The sequence below is a fragment of the Musca autumnalis genome, unplaced genomic scaffold, assembly GCF_047663935.1.
Source record: "Musca autumnalis isolate F117 unplaced genomic scaffold, ASM4766393v1 scaffold_4, whole genome shotgun sequence".
NCBI lineage: Eukaryota > Metazoa > Arthropoda > Insecta > Diptera > Muscidae > Musca > Musca autumnalis.
In genome coordinates this window covers 24,777,434-24,799,905 of record NW_027411977.1, presented here as the reverse complement: position 1 = coordinate 24,799,905, position 22,472 = coordinate 24,777,434, and the positions used below count along the sequence as shown (strand labels likewise).

The 22,472-nt window shown below is 39.5% G+C and overlaps 1 protein-coding gene across 1 annotated transcript; it reads right to left on the bottom strand.

Annotated features, from left to right (window-relative positions):
* Positions 1–4,444: 4,444 nt before the first annotated feature.
* Positions 4,445–19,498, bottom strand: Sse (extra spindle pole bodies like 1, separase). The gene is made up of 11 exons (XM_073980296.1): positions 19,316–19,498; positions 19,061–19,250; positions 18,803–18,981; positions 18,375–18,679; positions 12,740–13,034; positions 12,621–12,679; positions 12,388–12,550; positions 12,180–12,315; positions 11,867–12,034; positions 5,061–5,218; positions 4,445–4,880 (listed from the first exon to the last, which is right to left on the bottom strand). The coding sequence occupies exons 1-11, from the start codon at positions 19,383–19,385 to the stop codon at positions 4,627–4,629; spliced, it is 1,977 nt and encodes a 658-aa protein (XP_073836397.1). The 5' UTR covers positions 19,386–19,498; the 3' UTR covers positions 4,445–4,626.
* Between the last annotated feature and the right edge of the window lie 2,974 nt (positions 19,499–22,472).

Below are 22,472 nucleotides of genomic sequence, written 5' to 3'. Positions count from 1 at the left end.
TGTATGATGCAACTGGCGGCACACAATGGCCCCTGAGTGAAACATCGAAATATGCATAAATTTTGAAAGATATTGATTCGCTGTATCCAAAAACGGGTGCGCATCAACCGAATATGACTAATTCGCGAATAACGGGCTTTTTAATTTTAATATTAATTGAATGATTGTAATTTCAATATTACTCTTAATTTCCTACCCTTATAAGTTATCACAGTAATCAGTTAAACTCTCGCGATGGTAAACCATATTTTTTGATGAAGTTTTAACAGTATACATTTATTATTCTATGGGATTTTAGCAAAATAGTTGGAGAACTCCCAAATATTTTTTTCTAATTTTTAGAATCAAACCAAAAAAATATTTGCAACAATATTTTGCAACAATAAGTTTTTCTCTTTTGTTGTTGCTATAATATACAATTTATGTACCCAATCTCTATAAATTTGGAATCATATTTTTCTACGCATTGTCTAGATTCCACATACATATATTTTTTAATTTATTTTTTGAGGGTTTGTACGGATTCTGGGACAGGATAATTTGGATGTACTTCAAATTTTTTTTATTATTTGTTGATTTTCCGCGAAAATAATAATAAATTTAATAACTATTTAAACATCTACGAAAAGATATGGAATGCTGTTAACGATTTATGCATACATTTTCTCATAACAACAAAAAATATATTTTTCTTTATATGAGAATAAAAACCGCTATAACTTTTGCGCGCATTGGCCAATTTCGTGAACGCGAGCAGATTTGACACCGGATTTTTTTCCTTTAACTCTATACCAAAAATCGTAGATGTGCTCGCAAAAAAATTTTTTATTTTTTTCAAATGGAATTGTAAAGGAATTTTGTTATTCGCCATATATTATAGGGTCTCCGACGAATATTTCGATGTGTTACAAACGGAATGACAAATTTAATTATACCCTCCATGTGGTGGAGAGCATAAAAATCGCCGGAGCACTTTTTAAATAAATTGCGATTCCAGTTGACATTTTTAAGGGTTTTTTTAGGTTCTCACGCTTGGAAACCGCAACTCCTATCGGAATGGGACTAAAGAAAATGTTGTACGAGGGCGGTTCGGAAACTTCTTAGCCTATCAATGAAAGATAATAGTTAGTTTTTCAAAAATATTTTTATTTTTCAATATAATATCCTGAAACTTCAATACACGCTTTTCTAGCAATTCTATCCCTTGATTAAAATAGTTTTCCTCAAGGTCTTTAAAATAGTGGTTTACAACTGTAATTGCATCTTCATTTGAGGTAAAACGCTTGCCAGCAAGGATTTTTTTTAGATTTGGGAACAAGTGAAAGTCACTGGGAGCTAAATCAGGAGAATAAGGTGGGTGGTCAAGCAACTCGTACTTTAATTCGTTGATTTTAGCCATTGTTAAAACACTCTTGTGCGCTGGTGCGTTGTCTTGATGAAAAATTATTTGTTTGCGTTGTAAGCCAGGACGTTTTTCTCGAATTTGTACATTTAATTGATCCAAAAGGTTGCAATAGTACTCTGAATTTATTGTTTTACCCTTTTGCAGATATTCAATCAATAAAATACCTTTGAAGTCCCAAAAAACCGTTGCCATAACCTTACCAGCCGATTGAATTGTTTTTGCCTTCTTTGGGGCTCTTCCTCCAGCATCAGTCCATTGTTTGGATTGTTCTTTTGTCTCTGGAGTATAGTGGTGGATCCATGTCTCATCAACAGTTATGAAACGACGCTTAAAATCCATTTTAACACAAAACATAAACATTGTTCCACAACATCCCATACGGGACAAGGGAGACTTCTCTCATATCAATGAGTGCACCCCGATTCATATTAAGCTCAATGATATGGGACCTACTGTTTATCGCCGAGTCCGAACGGCGTGCCTTAAAGACACCACTTGTAGAGAAGTTTTTCAAGGCTGAAATACTCAGGAAATGTCGCCAACATTACTGAGGGGTATTTTGCCACCGTTGAAAAATGTTTGATGTTGCCTGGCCGGGGAATCGAACCACTGACCTTCTGCGTGCAAGGCGGGCGTGCATACCATTGCACCACGGTGGCACCCCAATCCATTTTACTTCGCTTAAAACGATCCAAACAAGCTTGAGAAATGTTCATTCTTATGCGTTTTTGATCGACTGTTAACAAATGCGGCACCCATCTTGCAGAAAGCTTTTTCACCTGTAGTTCTTCATGCAAAATTAAATGGACTCAAACATTTGAGATGCCCATGATATTAGCAATTTCACGCACTTTTATTCGTCGATCATTTAATACCATATCATGCACTTTGGCTACAATTTCTGTTGTTGTTGCTGTTTTTGGACGTCCACTACGTGGTTCATCTTCAATGCTTGTACGACCACGTTTAAAATCAGCAACCCAATTTTTTACAGTTGCATATGAAGGAGCACTTTCACCTAACACATTCACCATGTCATTATGAATTTCTTGTACCGATAATCCTTTTTTATGTAAATATTTAATGACAGCATGCATTTCTAATTTTTCCATTGTAAAAAAAATTGCGGATGCGTCTTTTTTGAACAACTGTTTCTATATGAAGGAGTTGCCAGATCGAAACAAAATTTAACATGTGTTCATAACAGAGATGGGAGTTTCCAAAACACTTAACGTTTTTCTCCTTATACCGCGCTTTTTGTGCTAGACTAAGTCTCCGAACTGCACTCGTACTTTTGATGAAATTTAGAATACGTGACTGAATTAAATAAATGTGCTAAATTATATCGAAATCTGTTCAGATTTGGATTAAACTCCCACATACATTATACATATGCACAGTGGTGTAGGGTATCATATAGTCGGCCCCGCCAGACTTTGATTCCTTCCTTACTGGTTTTTGATTGGATTTCCTCCCCTTTTTTCATTTGACCCAAAAACCTTATATATGAAATTTTATGACGATCGGTTAAAGTTAACCCGTGCCACCCGAGCGATCTTTATTTCCATACTATTTTGTATGGGGCCAAAGGTGCATTTTAATGGTCCAATGGATGAAAAAACTTTACCAGGTCCTTATTGTGGCTAAAAAATGATCTCTATAAAAATTTATGACGATCGGTTAACGATAACCCGTGCCCCCGACCGATCTTTATTTTCATAGTACATTGTATGGGGGCCAAAGGCGAATTTCAGAAAATCCAATCGATAAAAATAATTTACCAGTTCATTGTTGTGGCTAAAAAACAAATCCTACAAAAATTTATTAAAATTGGGCCAGATTTTGATATTGCTCCAATATGAATGCATATATGGCCAATTATAGGCACTTTGGGCCCTACAATATACATACCTAATATTAAAGTCCGATCCGATTTTCATAAATTTTTTATGATTCTTTTTTTAGCAACAACAATGAACTGGTAAATTATTTTTATAAAAAATAATTGTGGCCTCTAGAGCGATTTTCTGGATTCCATATATATTCCACAACAAAAATTATTATGGGGGTTATCATGAATGAAATTTCCCCGTGAGTTTCGTCTTTCCGCCGTTGCAACTTAAGGGAGAAAGTGAAAAAAATCACGGGGAATTGCCGTTCATGATAACCCCCTATATGTAATTCCATAAACATGTGTAAATGACTCCTCCTGGTTTGTAATGCAAAGTACTTCAAATGTTCAGAAAATAATTTCAATTAAAATTTTAATCTTTCAAAAGCACAAATCTCTTCAATTTCACTCTTCGAGTTGCTAACACACTAAAAAGTATTGAAAAGAACAACGAAGTATTAATTCAAAACAACGCTCAAAGAATGAGCAAAAGAACAGGAAAATGCAAAAAAAATAACAGATTATAATAAGTTCATTGGGAACTACTACATCACGGCTGTTTGTTGGAATTATAAAGAAATGAAATAGTATTTGCACTTACCTCTGACTGGCGTTTATGGCAGAACACCCAAGTGTGCGGGATAGCGAGAGGGATTTGCTTGAATCATTAACATCAGTGAGTTGGGCTTGCTTATCTGTCTATCAGACAGCTAGCTAACAGTTTGCTTGATAGCTTGTTTGTTTGTTAGTTTTGATGTGCTTTGTTAGATAAACACTTCAGAAAAAGATGATGATGATGACAACTAACAAAATACAAGAAGAGGAACGAACAGCAGCAACAACAACAAGGGCAATGCAAACGAATGCTAATAAATGTAGGTGAAGCGGAAGTGACACTCTCTCACTGCTCAAGTAGGCGACAGCTGCAGGTGTTGCACAGAAGAAAAAAGTGGCAGCCTAGTGTAGCACTCTATATAGCTAGGTAAGGTTGGTAAAAACTTAAGACTTAATTTGAAATTCATAAACAGATTTTAATACTTTAAAAGTGAGCCATCCACAGCAGCTTCGCCTGCATGCCTACCTTCCACAATGAAGCGGAGACAAAACATAAACTATGAACAAGTAATTCAAAATATTTGCACAATGCGTTTGTAGTTTTCATCTTCATCATTATTATCATCACTGACAACAACAACAACAAGAATAACTTTTTACTGAACGGTGGCGGGGAGGATGATGCAAAATGTTCAGGATATTTGACTTAACTTGAAACTTATATGCTACTACACACTTATACACAAAACACCATATAACACGACTTATATACTAATCACAGTGTAGGCATTGTGGGTTGTACATGACAATTCCAGACGGGTAGGCCACGGCACACATACGGTACGGTATTATAGAGTTTGGGTTCGCTGATGCGTTGATGTACACGGGCCAAGATGCCACATAAACTGCCCAAATGATAATCGGGTGTTGTGGCTATTGTGGTGGCTGAACTTCTGCCGCTGCTGCTGCTGCTAGTTGTGGCGACTGGTGATAATGCCGTTGTCGCCTCTATATTTCCCCCACTTTTGGCTATAAAATAATGAGTAAACAAACGTACAATAAATAATTACACATGACAATTTTGCTATTAAGAATATACACAAGTATGTGAGTATGTGTGTCTTTTGCATGGAATGCAAGCAAGCAAGCATGCATGTGAGAGATATGATAGAGTGGTTTGTGTGTTTATGTGCAAAATTTGTGACTTACATCTAATGATGCCCTCTTTTACCCAGGCATTCACTTCAATTTCATTCCATGGCAAAACATTTGGCGTTTTGGGCGCTATCCAACGACTAAGTATTTCCGTGGCCACCTTATCCATAATCGAATCTAGGCAAGGCATTAGAGTGCCAACTAACGCAGGACTGCAAGGCAATAATATGAAGAAGAAGATACTAGTTTTAATATTTTTGTTGTTGATGTTATTGTTAGTGGACTAGTAGTTGTAAATCAATAAAATGTACACTGAGCCACAAAAAAGTGATATCAAAACTATTTCTTACTGAGGTGCGCCTGAACTAACTTTCAATGGAGAGGTGCTTATACCTGGGAAGTGTTTGCGGATTCTGAAACTACAACGTTCATAGATGAACAAAATCAAAAAAAAATCGCCGAAAGCTTTTTAAATAATAAATCGCGGTCAAAGTTCACAAATTTAGAAAACGTTTTAGCATTGAAAATTCTCAACAAGATTGACCTTTATGATACATATTTTCGTAGGTTTGACCATTTTTAAGATATAGAAGTTCAAATTGGGACAATGTACTGACTGTATAGCCTCCTTATAAAACAGTGTCAGGACTGCAATCTCTCAACTTAAACTTATATATCTCAAAAAATTTTACAACCTGCGAAAAAAAAGTCAATCTTGTAGAGAATTTTCACAGTTATAACCAAAATCGTGAAAATTTAATAAAACCCTAAAAATGTGAACTTTGACTGCGATTTATTTAAAAACCCTCCGACGATTTTATACCCTCAGCATTTATGCTAACGAGGGTATATACACGTTCATACGGGCAAAATGTGCCTCATAGAAATAATGGTTTTAGACCCCAAGTATGTTTGGACGAAATGTGTTTCAGACAATTTGAAGTTGATTTATCCATGTCCGTCTTTCTGTTGTCTGTCTGGCTGGAGCGCACGATAACTCTTGAACGGATCAACCGATTCGGTCCAAAATTTGGCTTTCGTAATATTTTGTCCAAACTTAGTTTAAGTTCGAAGATAGGTTATATCGGATCAACCGATTCGGTCCAAATTTTGGCTTTCGTAATATTTTGTCCAAACTTAGTTTAAGTTCGAAGATAGGTTATATCGGTCCACTCCTTCTGGTACCTCCCCCACAAAACTTCGGAAATGTTCGGAAAATTTGTGCACACGATAACTCTTGAAGGAAGTAACCGATTTGGTCCATACTTTGCACATCGTAAAATTTTTACCAGACTTAGATGAGGACTCAGTCGGTCCACTCCTTCGGGTACCTCCCACACAAAATTTCGGAAAAGTTCAGTTTAGGATCTGCTCACGAATCGCTTTGATTTTTGTTGTAGCAACTTGTATTTACTGCCACCTCAGTGTGTACATGTTCGTATATGTTTAGTTTTTCTGTATTGGGAGCAGCCTGCCTGCTCCGAACTCTATTGGTCCGAGCCGGGGCGGAGGAAAACCCAGGACCAATATATCTGTGCTCAGTTTGTCACATTCGCATCTTCACCCACATCCAACCTTCGGTGAGATGCAATAGATGTCAGGAGTGGGTGCATCTAAGGGGTTGCTCTGGACTCGTCCACGTGAGGGACTACGACAGGGACTATGTTGCTGCATGCTGTGTGAACACAGTCCCCAGTGAGTCGTCGTCGGATTACGAGACTCCCTCGTCGTCTGATTACGAAACTCTCCCGCAGTCCCCTCGACAACAACCGCACACGCAGCCTTTAACACCAGCCGTTGTTGTCCCAATCCCCGAAAATGCAGCCTTTTTGCAATTGAATTGCAATGGACTCCGAGGTAAGATCGAGGAGATAGTAGATTTTATGAGTCGGAAGAACATCAAGGTCGCGGCGGTGCAGGAAACCAAGCTGAACAACAACCACAGCTTAGAGCATTGTGATGGTTACAATGTTCTGAGGAAAGATCGCACCAGAAGTGGAGGTGGGGGATTGGCTTTCCTATTGCACCAGTCTGTCCAATACAGACCTATCTCGCTTGAGCCTGTCTCTAATGACCCGTACATAGAATGTATGGGGGTAGCAGTCAGGTGTGGAGCTGCCGAGATAGAGTTTGTGAATGTATACATCCCGCCGAGAAATAGCTGTATCCCTGATTATAGGCCTGACATTAGCCCGCTCTTGCAAGGTCATAATCGTCTGGTCCTGGGGAATTTTAATGCGCATCATGAGATGTGGCATTCGGCCCTCGGAAACGACCAGAGAGGTACAGCGCTGGCTGAGCAGATTGATAGCTTTACGTTTTGCACGGTCAATGAGGACGCCCCTACCAGAATTAGAGGAGAGTGTCACAGTTCGCCTGACATAACCATCGTGTCACCTGGTCTGACAAATGACGTACCTGGCAACCCGTCATTTCCCTTGGATCAGACCATCTCCCCATAACTGTCTCCATTAGCAGACCACCCGACTTCATCACCTCTGAAAGCCGCACATTCGTCAATCATAAAAAAGCTGATTGGCCGAGTTTCAGAGAGTTCACCAATCACCGCTTCAGAGAATTGCCCAATCCTTCTGATGTTCGGGTAGCAGAAAGGACGTTCCGAGACATCATCAATGCTGCAGCCGCTCGCCATATACCTGCTGGTCGAATACCCGAAGTAAGACCAAATTTCCCAGCAGAGGCGACGGGATAGCAAATGAGCGAGATGAGCTTCGTCGAACAAACCCCGACGACCCCAGAGTCAGGGAGCTGACACTGGAAGTTAACAGGCTGGTTGGCGAACATAAGCGGAACAAGTGGTTAAATCATCTGAAGAGTTGCAACATTGGAGCCGGTATAAGTAAATTGTGGACAACGGTTAAGTCACTCTCGAACCCCGGAAGGAGGGATGACAGGCCCTCAGTCACGTTTGGCGACGTTACGTTGACTGACCCGAAGAGGTGTGTAAGTTACTTCAATCGACTGTTTGTCGAGCACCCCGAGAGTGACAGGGCGAAGAGAAGAGTGTTACGTCGCATTAGATCTCTTCCTGCCGAGGATGAACCACCACAGTTTACAATAGATGATGTTGCGAATGCCATCAGGAGCGCTAAATCATCCAAAGCGTTGGGCCCTGACGGAATTTCCATGGTAATGTTGAAACAGCTGGATGAGCCGGGAGTGGAGTATCTCACTAAAGATCTCAACCTGTCGCTAGCCACCCTTATTGTTGCCGAAGTCTGGAAAATGGGAAGGGTGGTCCCGCTACTGAAGCCAGACGAGGATGCCAGCAAAGGTGAATCGTACAGGCCGATTTCGCTTTTGTTACCTGTAGCGAAGACCCTTGAGGCCTTAGTCCTCCCCAGCATTAGAAATAGCTATCAAGTTGCCGATCATCAGCATGGATTCCGTAAGTAGCACATCACGACAACAGCGCTGCACGCCATCTCCACACATATTTGTCGAGGACTCAACCAGGAGCGGCCGTGTGATAGAACAGTGATGGTGGCGCTTGACTTATCAAAAGCCTTCGATACTGTCAAGCACTCCACGCTGTTCGAGGACATCGAGCAGATAACCCTCCGGCCAAGTCTGAAACGTTGGATAATCAACTATATGTGTGGTCGCCAGTCGTATGTGGAATTCACCTTTCCTGTATTCCGCCCCCTCCAGACGGCATTGAGATCCTTACGTATGCGGATGATTGTACGATCCTGGCGTCAGGTACCTACCCTGATGACATCTGTGAGAGACTGAACTCCTATTTAGCCGATCTTACCATTTTTTTCGACGCGAGGAATATGCAGATATCCGCCACTAAATAGACGGCCACTCTGTTCACCACATGGACGGCGCAGTATAGAAGAGAGTTGAATATCAGGGTCGATGGTAGCAGAATTCCGACCACAAACTGCCCCAAAATTCTAGGGGTCACATTCGACACCACTTTCTCGTCGTACGCGCATGCCGCAGCTATCTGCGATAAACTGAAATATAGGAACAAGGTCCTCAAGTCCCTAGCCGGCAGCACTTGGGGTGCAGATAAAGAAACCTTGTTGACCACGTATAAAGCGATAGGTCGGTCTGTGGTAAGCTATGCGGCGCCAGTTTGGTTCCCGAATTTATGTGACACGCAGTGGGATAAGATTCAAATTTGTCAGAACGCCGTCCTGAGAACAGCAACAGGGTGCCTCCTCAAATCTACAGTGGACCATCTACATGAGGAGGCAAAGATTCTTCCAGTACGACAACATAATGAGATGCTATAGTTGCAGTACTTGTTCGGGTGTTACCGTGAGAGCCATCCCAATCACCATCTGCTGGCCACCGATACACCCAGGCATATCAAGAAGGATATTCATGCTCTAGAGACGACGGTCCAACAATATAGGAGAGAACTTCTAGATCAACAGGCATATCAGTCAGGTTTGAACAGCATTCACACGGACACAGTTGCTAAGACCATAAGCAGTTATTGTGTGAATGCAGTCATTGGAGCACATCCCCCATCTATCGCACCTGAATTACGCTCGGGATATTGCAGTCGGCTAAATTCCTATTGGGCGGGAATCGATCGCACCGTGCAAGACATCTGCCCAGTATGCGGCATGGGCCCGCACGATACTAAGCACCTATTCAACTGCCCCGCCAAGCCTACTCATTTGACTCCAGTGGATCTGTGGTTAGATCCCATCGAAGTAGCCAACTTCCTGGAACTAGAGATAGACCCAGAGCCAGATTGAACAGGAGAACGAACATACAAACATAATAATTAAACACTGTTACAACAACAACAACGCTCATTTGCTCTGCTGGGAACTTTGGTCTAATTTCGGGTATTCAACCCGCAGGTATGTAGCGACTGGTTGCAGCTGTAATGTGATTGGTAAATTTTCTGAATTCGTTCCATTCAGCTTTTCCATGGTCTGTTAACAGAGATGATGAAAGGAAGATAATCTGAGCCAAGAACAATTACATATTGCCAGGATACGTCATTTATCAGTCTGGGTGAACGGGGGCGTCTTCGTTCACCATGCTAAATGTGGAGCTATCAATCTGCTTAGCCAGCGCAGGGCACAACTATGCAACTCTACCTCGGCAGTACCCGAGATATGTCTATATAAGATAGACTGGTATATTGGATAAGCCGCTTTTTGTACGATCCTTCCTCAAAACTTTATAACCATCGCAACGTTGCAAGCTACAGGAGACAGTGAACATCATAATGGGTGGCCATTAGGCCGGGGCGATTTGTATGGAAGGAAAAAACCTTAATGGGCCCTTCGCGTTTCTGATTCCTGGGATTGAACTGAGCAAAAAAGTCCACTGGACCATATGTCTACGATGAAAATCGAGCCTCCCGATTTTGACTTGACATTTTTTATTGACGTTTTATGGATATTTTGTGTTGGGATCCATAGACAACGACAATTCCTTTAGTTCGTTTGGGTCACTTCGTTTTATTTTTTTATAACGGTAAAAGTAGTGAAAATCTGAGTTTCTTACTTTTTTAAATTTAAACGGACATATCTTCTTCTTTTCACAACGGATTTCTAGTGATCCTTCTTCCTTTTAAAGTGGTGAATAATATCTTTAGAAAAAGTTATTGAAAATGTAAGAAACCCAGATTTTCACTACTTTTACAGTTATAAAAAAATAAAACGAAGTGACCCAAACGAACTAAAGGCATTGTCGTTGTCCATGGATCCCAACACGATATAATTTTGCATCAGAACACTTGAATATTTTTCTGGCCAACTTTTGTAGCACAGTGTCATTTATCGACATTTTTCGAAAAGTTTGCACCTTCTCAAGGCTAAAACTGCCTGAAGGAGCGATCCGATGTATTAGAGAGTTCTTAATTACTGTCTTGGCTACAATTTTTTTATTTGTGGTGGATCGAAAATCTCAATGCTTTGGCTGTTATATGCCAAAATATCCAAAAAACGTCAATAAAAAAGTCAAAATCGGGAGGCTCGATTTTCATCGTAGACATATGGTTCAGTGGACTTTTTTGCTCAGTTAAATCCCAGGAATAAGAAACGCGAAGGGACCATGAAGGTTTTCAAATCGCCCCGGCCTAGTGGCCATGTTGTTTCTTCGACTCATCATCAAAATCGTTTACTTTGAGGCAGATACCGTTCCAATTGAATTACAGGATGCATTTTCGCGGGGCTGAACAACATTATGTGGTATTAGATGCTGCGTTTGTTGTGTTTGGGGAGAGCGCGGTGATGTATCACATTCCGACGACGAAGTTGAAGACATACTCATTGGTATAAGATAAGTCACCTCGTGTCCCTGCGGAGAATGGGGGTGACTTCGAGATTTCCAAAGCGTCCCATGTTTTGTATAATAAAGTTTTCTCAGATAGCGTTTGTAAGGTCATCCAAACGTAATATTCCCCTATAATTATCTTGGTCACTCATATCACCAAACGTGAATGAATTCGTATCATCAGATTTCCCAGGGTATAATTTATTCCACCAGCAGCAGTGATGATGTTAGAACCAACCAAACTTTAGATTGGTCGTGTTCTCCTAAGCTGTGATTGGCAAACATTCTAGAATGGACCATTTTACCACTGATGAAAATGCGAAATTTAAAATTATGTACACGGAAATGTCTGAATCTAGTGCTTCTAACCACGTTTTTCGAAACTGTGTCCCTTTTAAAGCCAGTACAGAATAATGACTGTTATATTTTTACTCTACATTACAAAGAAATACTTGGTAATCTAGTGTATTGCTCCAAAGCACATACACATTCAAACATTGTCAACTGTAAACTTCATACCAATGTGTATCCATCCATCCAACAACAGCTACAACACTACTGTGTTTCCTTTTTTTGTTACTTACCACATGGCAGCATGATAGTATAAATGCGGTCCCAACAATTCACTATACAGGCCATTCGAATGGAGACGCGACGAGTCACAGCCAAATAGGAAAACCACACAGTGCATCTGAAATTTGGCAATATTACGTCCACTTATATACTGTAGACCGGAACCATGACCAGCATAACTGGAACATATAGAGAAGATAGGAGAGAATAGAAAAACAAACAACTAAAGCAAATAATAAACTCAATATTAACGGGGTCAGTCAGCACTTCTTTGGAGAATGTGTGAGTGTGTGTGTGTGTGGTCAAAGTACATAAAAAACTTACACGTAGCAATTTTGTTTGAAAAAGTTATTGAATAGCTCTTCTTGAGTTGGTCGCTGGCCAACCATCATTGTCCAATGTGGCATCCAATATTCAAAAAAGCTACGCATACGCAATTCCATTTTATTTAGATTTTGATCTAAAAAAGGAAACAATACAAAGCAACAATAAATAAATAAAAGGTTAAATATGTCACAGATAGACAACTTACCGGGATTTATAACACAACCACCAGTGGTTAAATTTACATTTAAGTAGCCATTTTTAATGTCCTTTTTGTAGTATTTATAAAGCCTCCAGAGGCATTGTATCGAGTTGATGCGTGTAAATTCTTGATAGACATTCATTTCTTCCCAGAAGAAATGATCCAAACGCTAAGGGGGGAGACAAAATATAAATTTAAATCGACCAATAATTTTATTTAGAACACACAGTTATTCCCACCTCATCTACCACCAGTATGCAGGGATAACGATTGGCTTTGCACTCGCTACAACAGTCATCTGCAATCGATAAAAAACAAGACTATATGGGAAATATAGAAGTTATCCCAATGGATTTACCTTGCGACTGTTGTTGCATTTCATTTAGCAAATCAATGACTAGTTCTCGTTGTTCCACATTTTCTGTGAGTACAAAACAAATTGCTTCTATTTCCAATTCGGTTATATCTCTAATATTTGATGCCGCTAATGATAACAGTATTCGTGTTTGCTCATCCCATTTATATGTGTCGCAAAATTCATCAATTTTCTCCCAACGTTGTTGGACAAAGTTGGTACATGACGCTAGATGGGATATGCCTGAGAATAGAAATGTCCATGGGAAGAATAAGTTTTTCAGATCTGCAAGGATCTTCTGCAAGGAAAATTGTTCATTAGTAATTAGTTTAAATTACGTGTGCACAGGAATTGAAATATGGAAAATAGAAAATAATCAATCGGTAGAAACAGCAGTAGTAGAGCTAAATATACAATAGACGTTTTGGAAGTTCCCAGCATAATTTTTTTACAGCATTCGGAACATTTCCCAAGTTACATCAAATTTCAAGGCCTTAATCCCAAATGTTTTGAGATTTTTCTAAACAAGTACCCCGACATGACCCTTCTTTGAACTGAACATACATTTTTGGAACTATTCCTTTCGATAAGAACGTTGAAATAGAGGTTCTCTTATATATCTCTGGACCTCCCTTTCCAGATCACGATAATCCTCCTTGACTCGCCTGGGGGGTTCAGGCATATCCACCAGATGGTGATTTGGGTGGTCTTGCCTATAGCATTCAATCAAGTACTGCATCGTCAACATCATGTTGAGTCGACGCACAGGAAGGATCTTTGTCTCCTCATGTAAATGATCCACTACGGACATGAGGTGACACCCTGTAGCTGTTCTCGGGGCAGCATTCTGGCAGACTTTTAAGTTATCCCATTGCGTATCACTTACGTTAGCAAACCACGCTGGCGCTGCGTAGCTTATCACAGACCGACCTATCGCGTTGTATGTGGTTAACAAGATTTCTTTATCCGCACCCCTAGTGCTGCCGGCTAGAGACTTGTTATCGCAGATAACTGTGGCATGCTCGGACGACTTATACGTGCTATCGAATGTGACCCCTAGGTCTTTGGGGTCGTTTGAGGTCGGAATTATTGCACCGTCGACCTATCATTCAGTAGGAGCTTCATTCGCCGTCCATGTGGTAAACAGTGTGGCTGTATACTTAGTGGTTGATATTTTCATATTCCTCGCGTGGAAAAACTCTGCAAGATCAATGAGATAGGCGTTTAGCCTGTCACAAACGTTACCGATGTTGGAACCTGACGCCATGAGTGTACAATCATCCGCATAGGTATTTAACTCAATGCCGTCGGGAGGGTAAGGTAGATGTTAAACAGTTCCGGAGATACCACCTCACCTTGGGGAACTCCCTGTTTCAATCTACGGAATTCTTGTTCCTGAATTCCACGTACGACTGGCGTCGACACATGTAAGTGATTATCCGTTTCAGACTTGGTCGGAGGGTTGCCTGCTCAATATCCTCAAACAGCGTGGATTGCCTGACAGTATCAAAGGCTTTTGATATGTCAAGCGCCACGATCACCGTTCTAGCCTTTCCCGCTTTTTACGGAATCCATTCTGATGATCTGCAACTAGATATCTGTTTCTGACGCTATTTCGTTTGTTATCTTGCTCATCAGCCATTTTATTTGGAGCCGGCAGGATTTCAGGAATCCGTTCCGTTTGACCGTGTCTCAGTGTGTCTTCAACATGGTCGTCGGATTGAGCGTCGTCGTAATAACAACAAACGCAGCATTTAACACCTCATGTTGTTGTTCTGGAGGCCGAAAATGCATCGTTCCTGTAATTCAATTACAAGGTCTCCGTTGCAAGAAGCGGATGAAGAGGAGGAATTGTTTCCTTATACAGCAATATGTCTAGTACAGGCCCATCTCGCTTGAGCTTAACTCTATTGGCCATGTAGTGTTGGATTGCTCAGGCAGAGTTGCATAATGTGCATAGAAGACTTCAATGCTCATCATGAGCTTGATTGTGGCACTCGGCTCAGACCATCTTCATATCATCGTCTCCGTTAATAGACCACATGACTACATAGCATCTGACAGCCCCAATTTTCTGAATCATCGAGAAAGTGGATTACCAAGGGTTCAGAAAATTTATCAGTCACCGCTTCATAGAGCTGACTGTCCATTCCCCAGATCCTCGGGTAGCTGAAAGAATTTTTCGGCATATTATCACAGCTGCAGCGACCCACTGTATACCAGAAATTAGTACAAATTTCCCAGCAGAGGGGAATAGCAAATGACTGATGGGTTTTGTCGTATGAACTCCGAATACCCAGGAGTTAGGAAACTTGCTCTTGAAGGCAAGTAGACGAGCATAAGCGGAAAAAGTGGCTATACCACCTGAAACAATAAAACATTCGTACAGGATTAAGTGAGTTGTGTGCAAGGGTACATTTGAACTCGGGAAAGAAGAATGATAGAACGGCCTTTATATTTACAATTTATAGAGCACCCCGAGAGTGTGAGGGCGAAAAGGAGCGTGCCACACGAGTAAAGGCCTCGTCACATAAGAGGATTTCTGGCTTAATTCATTAAGTTGCATGATCTTCCGGCTTTATGTCAAAAGTCAAAGCATACGAAAATCGTGTTTCAGCACACCTTCAGCTGCGTTGAGTTGCGGCATCTCTACGCGCCTGAATGTGGGCTGAAACACGATTTTCGTATGCTTTGAGTTTTGACATAAAGCCGGAAGATCATGCAACTTAATGAATTAAGCCAGAAATCCTCTTATGTGACCAGGCCTTAAGAGCCCACTCTCAGCCGAGGTACCACTACAATTTACCATAAGCGATGTTGCAGATGCCATCTGAAAATCAAGCTCATCCAAAGAGTTCGGCCAACGACACGAAAGCTCAATTATTTTGCTAAACCACTGGATGAACCCGCAGTTGAGTATTTGGCAAGTGTCCTCAATTTATCGTTAAGCAACCATATTATACCAGAAGCCTGGAAAGTTCGGAGGGTGGTTCCGCTACTGAAGCCAGGCAAGGATGACAGGAGAGGTGAAGTATGTTTGGACAAAATCAGCTTCAGATAATTTGGAGTCGATTTAACAATGCCAATGATAACTCTCGAACGGATGAACCAAAATTTGGCCTTCGTAATATTTTGCCCAAACTTACTTCAAGTTCGAAGATGAGCATATCGGTCCACTCCTTCAACTACCCCCACAAAAGTTTAAAAATATTCCGAAAAATTGTGCGAACGATAACTTTTGAAGAGAGTAACCGATTTGGTTAGACATCGTTGTCAGACATAGATGAAGTTCCAATATGAACTCTATCGGTCCACTCCATCGGTTCAGTTTAAGAACTGTTCTCGAATCGCTTTGATTTTTTTGCAATATCTTATATTCGCTGCCCTTCCTTACGACGGTACAAGTTTTTAGGGCGAATCATACTTCCTGAGAATATAGCCCGATAGTTGCAAAAACCCCAATGACACCTTGTTGCGGCTGAAGCGCACGATAACACTCGAACGGATGAACTGACTTGGACCAAATTTGTGGCTCAAAGATGATCCATATCGGTCCACTCCCTCAGGTACCTCCCCCACAAATGTTTAAAAAATTCCGAAAAATTGTGCGAACGATAACTTTTGAAGAGAGTAACCGATTTGGTCCATACTTTAGACATCGTTGTCAGACATAGATGAAGTTCCAATATGGACTCTATCGGTACTCCATCGCGCACCTCCCACACAAAATTTCGGATAAGTTCAGTATAAGACTTGTTCTCGAATCGCTTTGATTTTTTTACAATAACATGTATTCCCTTCCTTACAACTTACAAGTTGTTTTAGGGGCAAATCATACTTCCTGAGAATGTAGACCGAAGTTGTAAAAAACCCTATGGCACCATATGTTGCGGCTGAAGCGCACGATAACTCTCCAACGGATAAACCGATTTGGACCAAAATTTGGCCTTCGTAATATTTTGTCCTTCGTAATCAAAGATGAGCCATATCGGTCCACTCCTTCTGGTACCTCCTCCACAAAAGTTCAAAAATGTTCCGAAAAATTTTGGAACGATAACTTTTGGAGGAAATAACCGATTTAGTCCATACTTTACACATCGTTAAATGTCAACCAGACATATATGAGGTTCCAATATGGAATCTATCGATCCACTCCATCGGGTATATCTCACACAAAAGTTCGCTTTGGTTTTTTTAATAACTCAGCTGCCGCCTTACGACGGTACAAGTCCACCCTACCTGAGAAAATTACCGGTAAGCTGTAAAAACCCACAACGACTACCACGTGGTGTGGCTGGAGCGCACGAATCTCTCGGACGGATCTACCGATTCGGTCCAAAAATTTGACATTCGTAATATTTTGTCCAAACTTAGTTTAAGTTCGAAGAAGGGCCATATCTGTCCACTCCTTCAGGAACCATCCCCACAAATTTAAAACTTTTCCCTAAAATTGTGCGCACGGTAACTCACGAAGGCAGTAACTGGGTCGATCAATACTTTAAACATCGTAGAATGGTCCATATCGGTGTTCTTTTTGGTTACCTACCCCACAAAAGGTCAAAATGTTTAAAGGCACTTTAGGATCTGTTCCAAGATCCTTTTGAAAATGATGCCAATGCCACTCTTTGTGGTCCTGTTTACAGTGACATTATGCTTTTCGTGGGCAAGTGCTTGCTTCCTGTTGCGAAACCTCTATCTTTTTCGGTGACCAACTGAAATTACCGGAGGGCGCGATATCTAGAAATGGCTCCCAAAATAAAATACACTTCCAATATGGACAATGCGGTCCATTCCTTCAGGTGCCCCCTTTGAAACTCTTTAGGGTTTTAATCGAAAGAGCCACAAAATTCCTGAAAATTCCCTGAGTAAAAGTATTTTGGTTGTGTAGCCGGTATTCGATCTGTCCATAGACAAAAGTTTCATTTATAAGCATAACTAAAGTATACTACAATCAGCAGATGCTGTAAATATACTCTGACAATTCCAGGATAGGTCCATAAAACAACTCCTTATAGAGAATTATTCGCATAGGAACGTTCGTAACAGAGAAGTCCGGTTATAGATCCAATGAAAGTAGTTTCTTGTTTCTTCAACGTTTAAATAAAAACCAGTAAGGAAAGGATCAAAGTCGGGCGGGGCCGACTAAATTATACCCTACACCACTGTGAATATGTAAAATATATATAGGAGATATATGTATATAAATTTGAACTGATTTCTATATAATATGGTTCATTTATTACTAGACTAAATTCCGTCACACATTCCAAATTTCATTAAAATTGGACAGATGTGAAGTGTTTGATGCAGCAAATACGTGAAATCGGACGAAAATATATATAGGCGCTATATCCAAATCTGAGCCGATTTTCACCAAAAGGCAATAGCGTTCTTTGGCTAAAAAATGTTTTTCCCCAATTTTCATCTGAATCGGACAATAAATGCGACCTATACGTTGCGAACGGACGGACGGACATACGGACATGCAAAAATCGACTCAGAAAGTGATCCTATGTATATGCCTAGAAGGAACTATGGTTTTATCTCGTTTTCTTTTGTATGTTACATACAAATGCACAAAGAGATAATGCCCCTTACCACAGTGTGGTGTAGGGTATAAATACTAAAAACGACTTACCACTATAAACGTGTTTAACTCCGATAACATATTCCAATATAACTTTCTTGCTTCGATGGTATTCCAATCTTTTGGATCTACTTTTATGCAATGTTTAAAACGATTAACAATACTGGCAAAATTAGCAAACAATTCCTTTTGTTCGTCACTTGTAAAACGTAAACAAATCGGTGTGGGATATTTATCACTGCGTGCATGTTTCAAAATCGTTAAATAGATCGCGGCATCATATTCATGTATTTTGGGATATATGGAAAAGGTATTCTCGGAGCGGGGTCCTTTACACAATTGCAATATTGTCCATTCTGGAAACCAAGATGAAATCTTATTAGAAAGAGTTTTCAAATGATTACACGGCTAAAGTCCAATTTAAAGAAAGGCCCACGGAGAGACAGGCTTTAAACTGTACTTATGCCAAACATACTTACCCTTTGGCATTTGTTTACAGATTTCTTCTAGCTTCCTAATACCTTCCAGTGGATCTGTTATGCCTTTTAGGAAATTACTTTCGGTTTCCATTTCTATTGCTTCATATTTATCATAAGATTTATTTTTCTTTTTGGCCATGGTTTTTAGAGATTTACTGACATATTGCATTAGACAATTTCTGAAATTTTGGAAAAAATGACAGAGCTTAACGTGTGCTACTCTTTATAAAGACCAAGACAAAGTTAATAAGGTCTTACTCTTTAAAATCTTCTGCCTCCTCTACAGTCATTTCTGCCAAAAGATCTTCAACATCTGCCGATTTGCGTTTGGTTGTGGACTTATAGTAATGTTCCTGTGATGTTTGGTATAACGCCACAACTTGATAGAATATGGAACGTGTCATATTGCCATTAAGATACTCATCCTCCGCATGTTGTAGTAGGGCCTCTGAAAAGGGCAAAACATTAGAAAACATGAGAAACCACCCACATTTTTTTCACATCATCTCCCACCTTTTGCAGTGGGTCCTATATTTGTTGCCGTACATCCTTGTGTTAGGTAATGAAGGAATTGTTCATCCATTATTTTCTAATTTGATAAATAGTTTAATTATTTACAATTCAATTTAATTTAACTTAACTATTTAATTCTGCGAAAATTTAAAACAAAAGACGCGCTTCGTTCGTTTACGAAGTAAGAAAAAAAGGGAATATATGGTAGAAATAAGTTACGAAGAAAGAATGTCTGATAAAAATGAGCACAAAATAAAATTGCCGATTGGACTCTTTTGTTTACGAATGAAAATGAGGAAGAATAGGGAAAACAACTGGGCGTTTCACAGAATGAGCAGATGAACTAATTAATTCAACAATTATTTGGCCTGTTCCCGTACTTTATAAAGTGGTAAAAGTCGTAAACGATTTTCATATAAATTTTGTGTACGGGAACGCAAAATGTGTAAAAGTGGTAAAAACTTTTTAGTTCTGGAACAGAGCTATTTTAGACACAGGCACATTTACAAAGTAATAACATCAGCAAATCCTAACAAGTAGCTACATTAAAAAAAATTGTTTAATCTTTGCATTCAAATGTTGTTTTTTTGGAATCGTTGAATCAAATATGTAGAGAATGTCTTTGTTTCCCATTGCTAAAAATGTTCATGGGATATATGTAAGTACCTTGTTAATGTGCCATAGAACCATCCGCCCAAAGTTGAAGTTGGAATTTATTGAGTAATTAATTAAATCAGCCACAAAAATAAAAATGCATTCGATTTTTGTTCATCAAAATAATGATTGTCTGAATTAAATTAGGCCATGTTTATACATATTATAGACTTTTGCAGGGTTAACTTTCTTAATGAGGATTTATTTGACGTATACGCAAAGAATTTGACATTTTAAACCCAGTGGGTTTGTTAAATCCGGTTATATATATAAACGTACTATTACAAGGAAAAAGTGAATAACAACTTTCCACAGCAAAATAGCACCCTGTGTATTAATAATAAGTATACCCTGTTTAGCAATATACGTGGTGATTCAGTTTTATTATTCTTGGTTGATGACTCGGATAAACTAACATGTCATAGGGTGTGTCAAAATTATGAAATAAAACTAGTGCAGACATCAGACAATGCAGCAAGACAGGATGTTTATGTGATTTCTTTATTGCAAATTACACGTTTTCCTAGATACATTACATTCATTATACATTAGGCCTGTTCGATAACTTCGCTAGTAAAAAGTATTTGCAAGTACTTGCAAGTACATTTCTCTTTTACTGAACAAGATTGTTATCGAACAGCATTTTGTAAATGTTTGTACAAATTTTTACATACTTTTGGGTTATCGAACAGACCTATTATCACCATGCTAAAAGCTGATGTTGTTCGGGTAACTAGGGAAATAACTAGCAATTTTGCTGGCTACTGGTAAACATAACTAGTTACCACGCAATCTACTCGCAATGCAATAGACTGGTGAATTTAACATTGGGATGTAATAGGAGGGGGTCTATTGTCCCCTCACTGCATCACCAGTAACCGCCCAATTAGATAGTCATGTGAAAGGCAATTCTCTCTTCATTGCATTACCAGTAGCCAGTCTGAGCAAAAAAGTCCACTAGACCATATGTCTACGGTGAAAATCGAGCCCCCGGATTTTGACTTGAAAATTTTTTCAAGGATATTTTGGCCAAGCCATATCTCAGAAACTTGACCTATCCTGAAAATTTCCTTTTGCCTTCTTAGTACACTCACTAAGGGCTTTCATCTCCAAAAGGAAATTTCCACCCACTGACTTTTAGTCAAATTTTGTAGCACAGTGTAATTTATCGATATTTTCCGAAAAATGTGCACATTCTCGGGGCCATTACTGCTTTTGCTATGTACTAGAGAGTTCTTAATTATTGTCTTGGCTACAATTTTTGTCTTTGTGTTGGATCGAAAATCTCAGGGGTTTGGATGTTACATACTTCAAGTCAAAATCCGGGGGCTCGATTTTCACCGTAGACATATGGTATAGTGGACCTTTTTGCTCAGTACAATCCCAATAATCAGAAAATCCAGGCGCCCGAGGTGGTGTTCAAATCGCCCCACCCTATTACTAAAATTACTAGTATGTTGAAGTCAGCTAAACGGGTAAATGCATATGGGTGACTATTGCGAAAAGACTTGTTTTTGTGTCTCGACGCATTTAGGTTTAAAAATATTGAAAAAAATAAATTCTTAGAAACGGAATAAATAAAACAAACAGCCTGTTTCTGTATGTCGAAAGAAGAATGTGTCCGAATGAAACACGACCAAACTCTTGTCTGTGTTTTCAAATTTGTTTTTTGTTTTGAAGCAAAAGCAAAGGTAAATTTATTTTGAAAACTAATGTTAGTCACGTTTCCATCATTACCGTGGGTATAATTAATGTAAATTTGAGATTATTCAATCTATGATAATTATTAAATAAATTTATCATAGGATTTTTAAACAAGCCATCAAATACAACATGGAATCATAAAGAAGAAAAAAGAAATGCAGAGGAAAAATAAATAGTTAAAAAGGAAAGGATCATGTCGACCGGGCCCGACTATATGATACCCTACACCACTGTGAATATGTTAAATTGTATTTGGGAGCTATATCCAAATAAACCGATTTCAAAGTCAAGGCTGTAGCTAACAATGAAAGGACAAATGAATCTTTCAAAATTTAATATTTAATTATCATTTCCGTGGGTCTATATCATTCCCGTGGGTTCAAAAGATCCTTAAAATCCTTAAATATACATGGCCCGTTGCTAATTTATGCATAAAATTGTCTTATAAAATTGTATCAGCCGAAAAATATTTATTTAAACCCATTTTCGCACTTTGCCGTTTTCGACCCCCAAAACAAATCTTTTCGCAATGTTCACCGATACATACGAGTATATTTGGTTTGAGGCTCAAAAGTGTGCGGGGAATGTACTTGAAGTTGGTCACCTTATAACTTAGAGCTGTTGAACCACTATGTCAGAAGCCTGGACTTGCCTACGAAAGACATAATATCTCTTAAACTGGACGACAAGGAGTAGCATCGGTATAATTTTCCAAAGGATCTTCGAACAGATCCTTAACTGCACTTAAACAAAAATGTTGAACTTTTGTGGGGGAGGTACCCTAAGGAGAAGACCGATA

What these genes read in the sequence shown, in the direction of transcription:
- Sse (XM_073980296.1), bottom strand. Translation starts at nt 19,385, where the DNA reads ATGGATGAACAATTCCTTCATTACCTAACACAAGGATGTACGGCAACA. An exon ending in CTGTAAACAAATGCCAAAGG is followed by an intron (nt 18,680 to 18,802) that starts GTAAGTATGTTT and finishes CTTGGTTTCCAG; the next exon opens with AATGGACAATATTGCAATTG. An exon ending in AGTTAAACACGTTTATAGTG is followed by an intron (nt 13,035 to 18,374) that starts GTAAGTCGTTTT and finishes TTTTCCTTGCAG; the next exon opens with AAGATCCTTGCAGATCTGAA.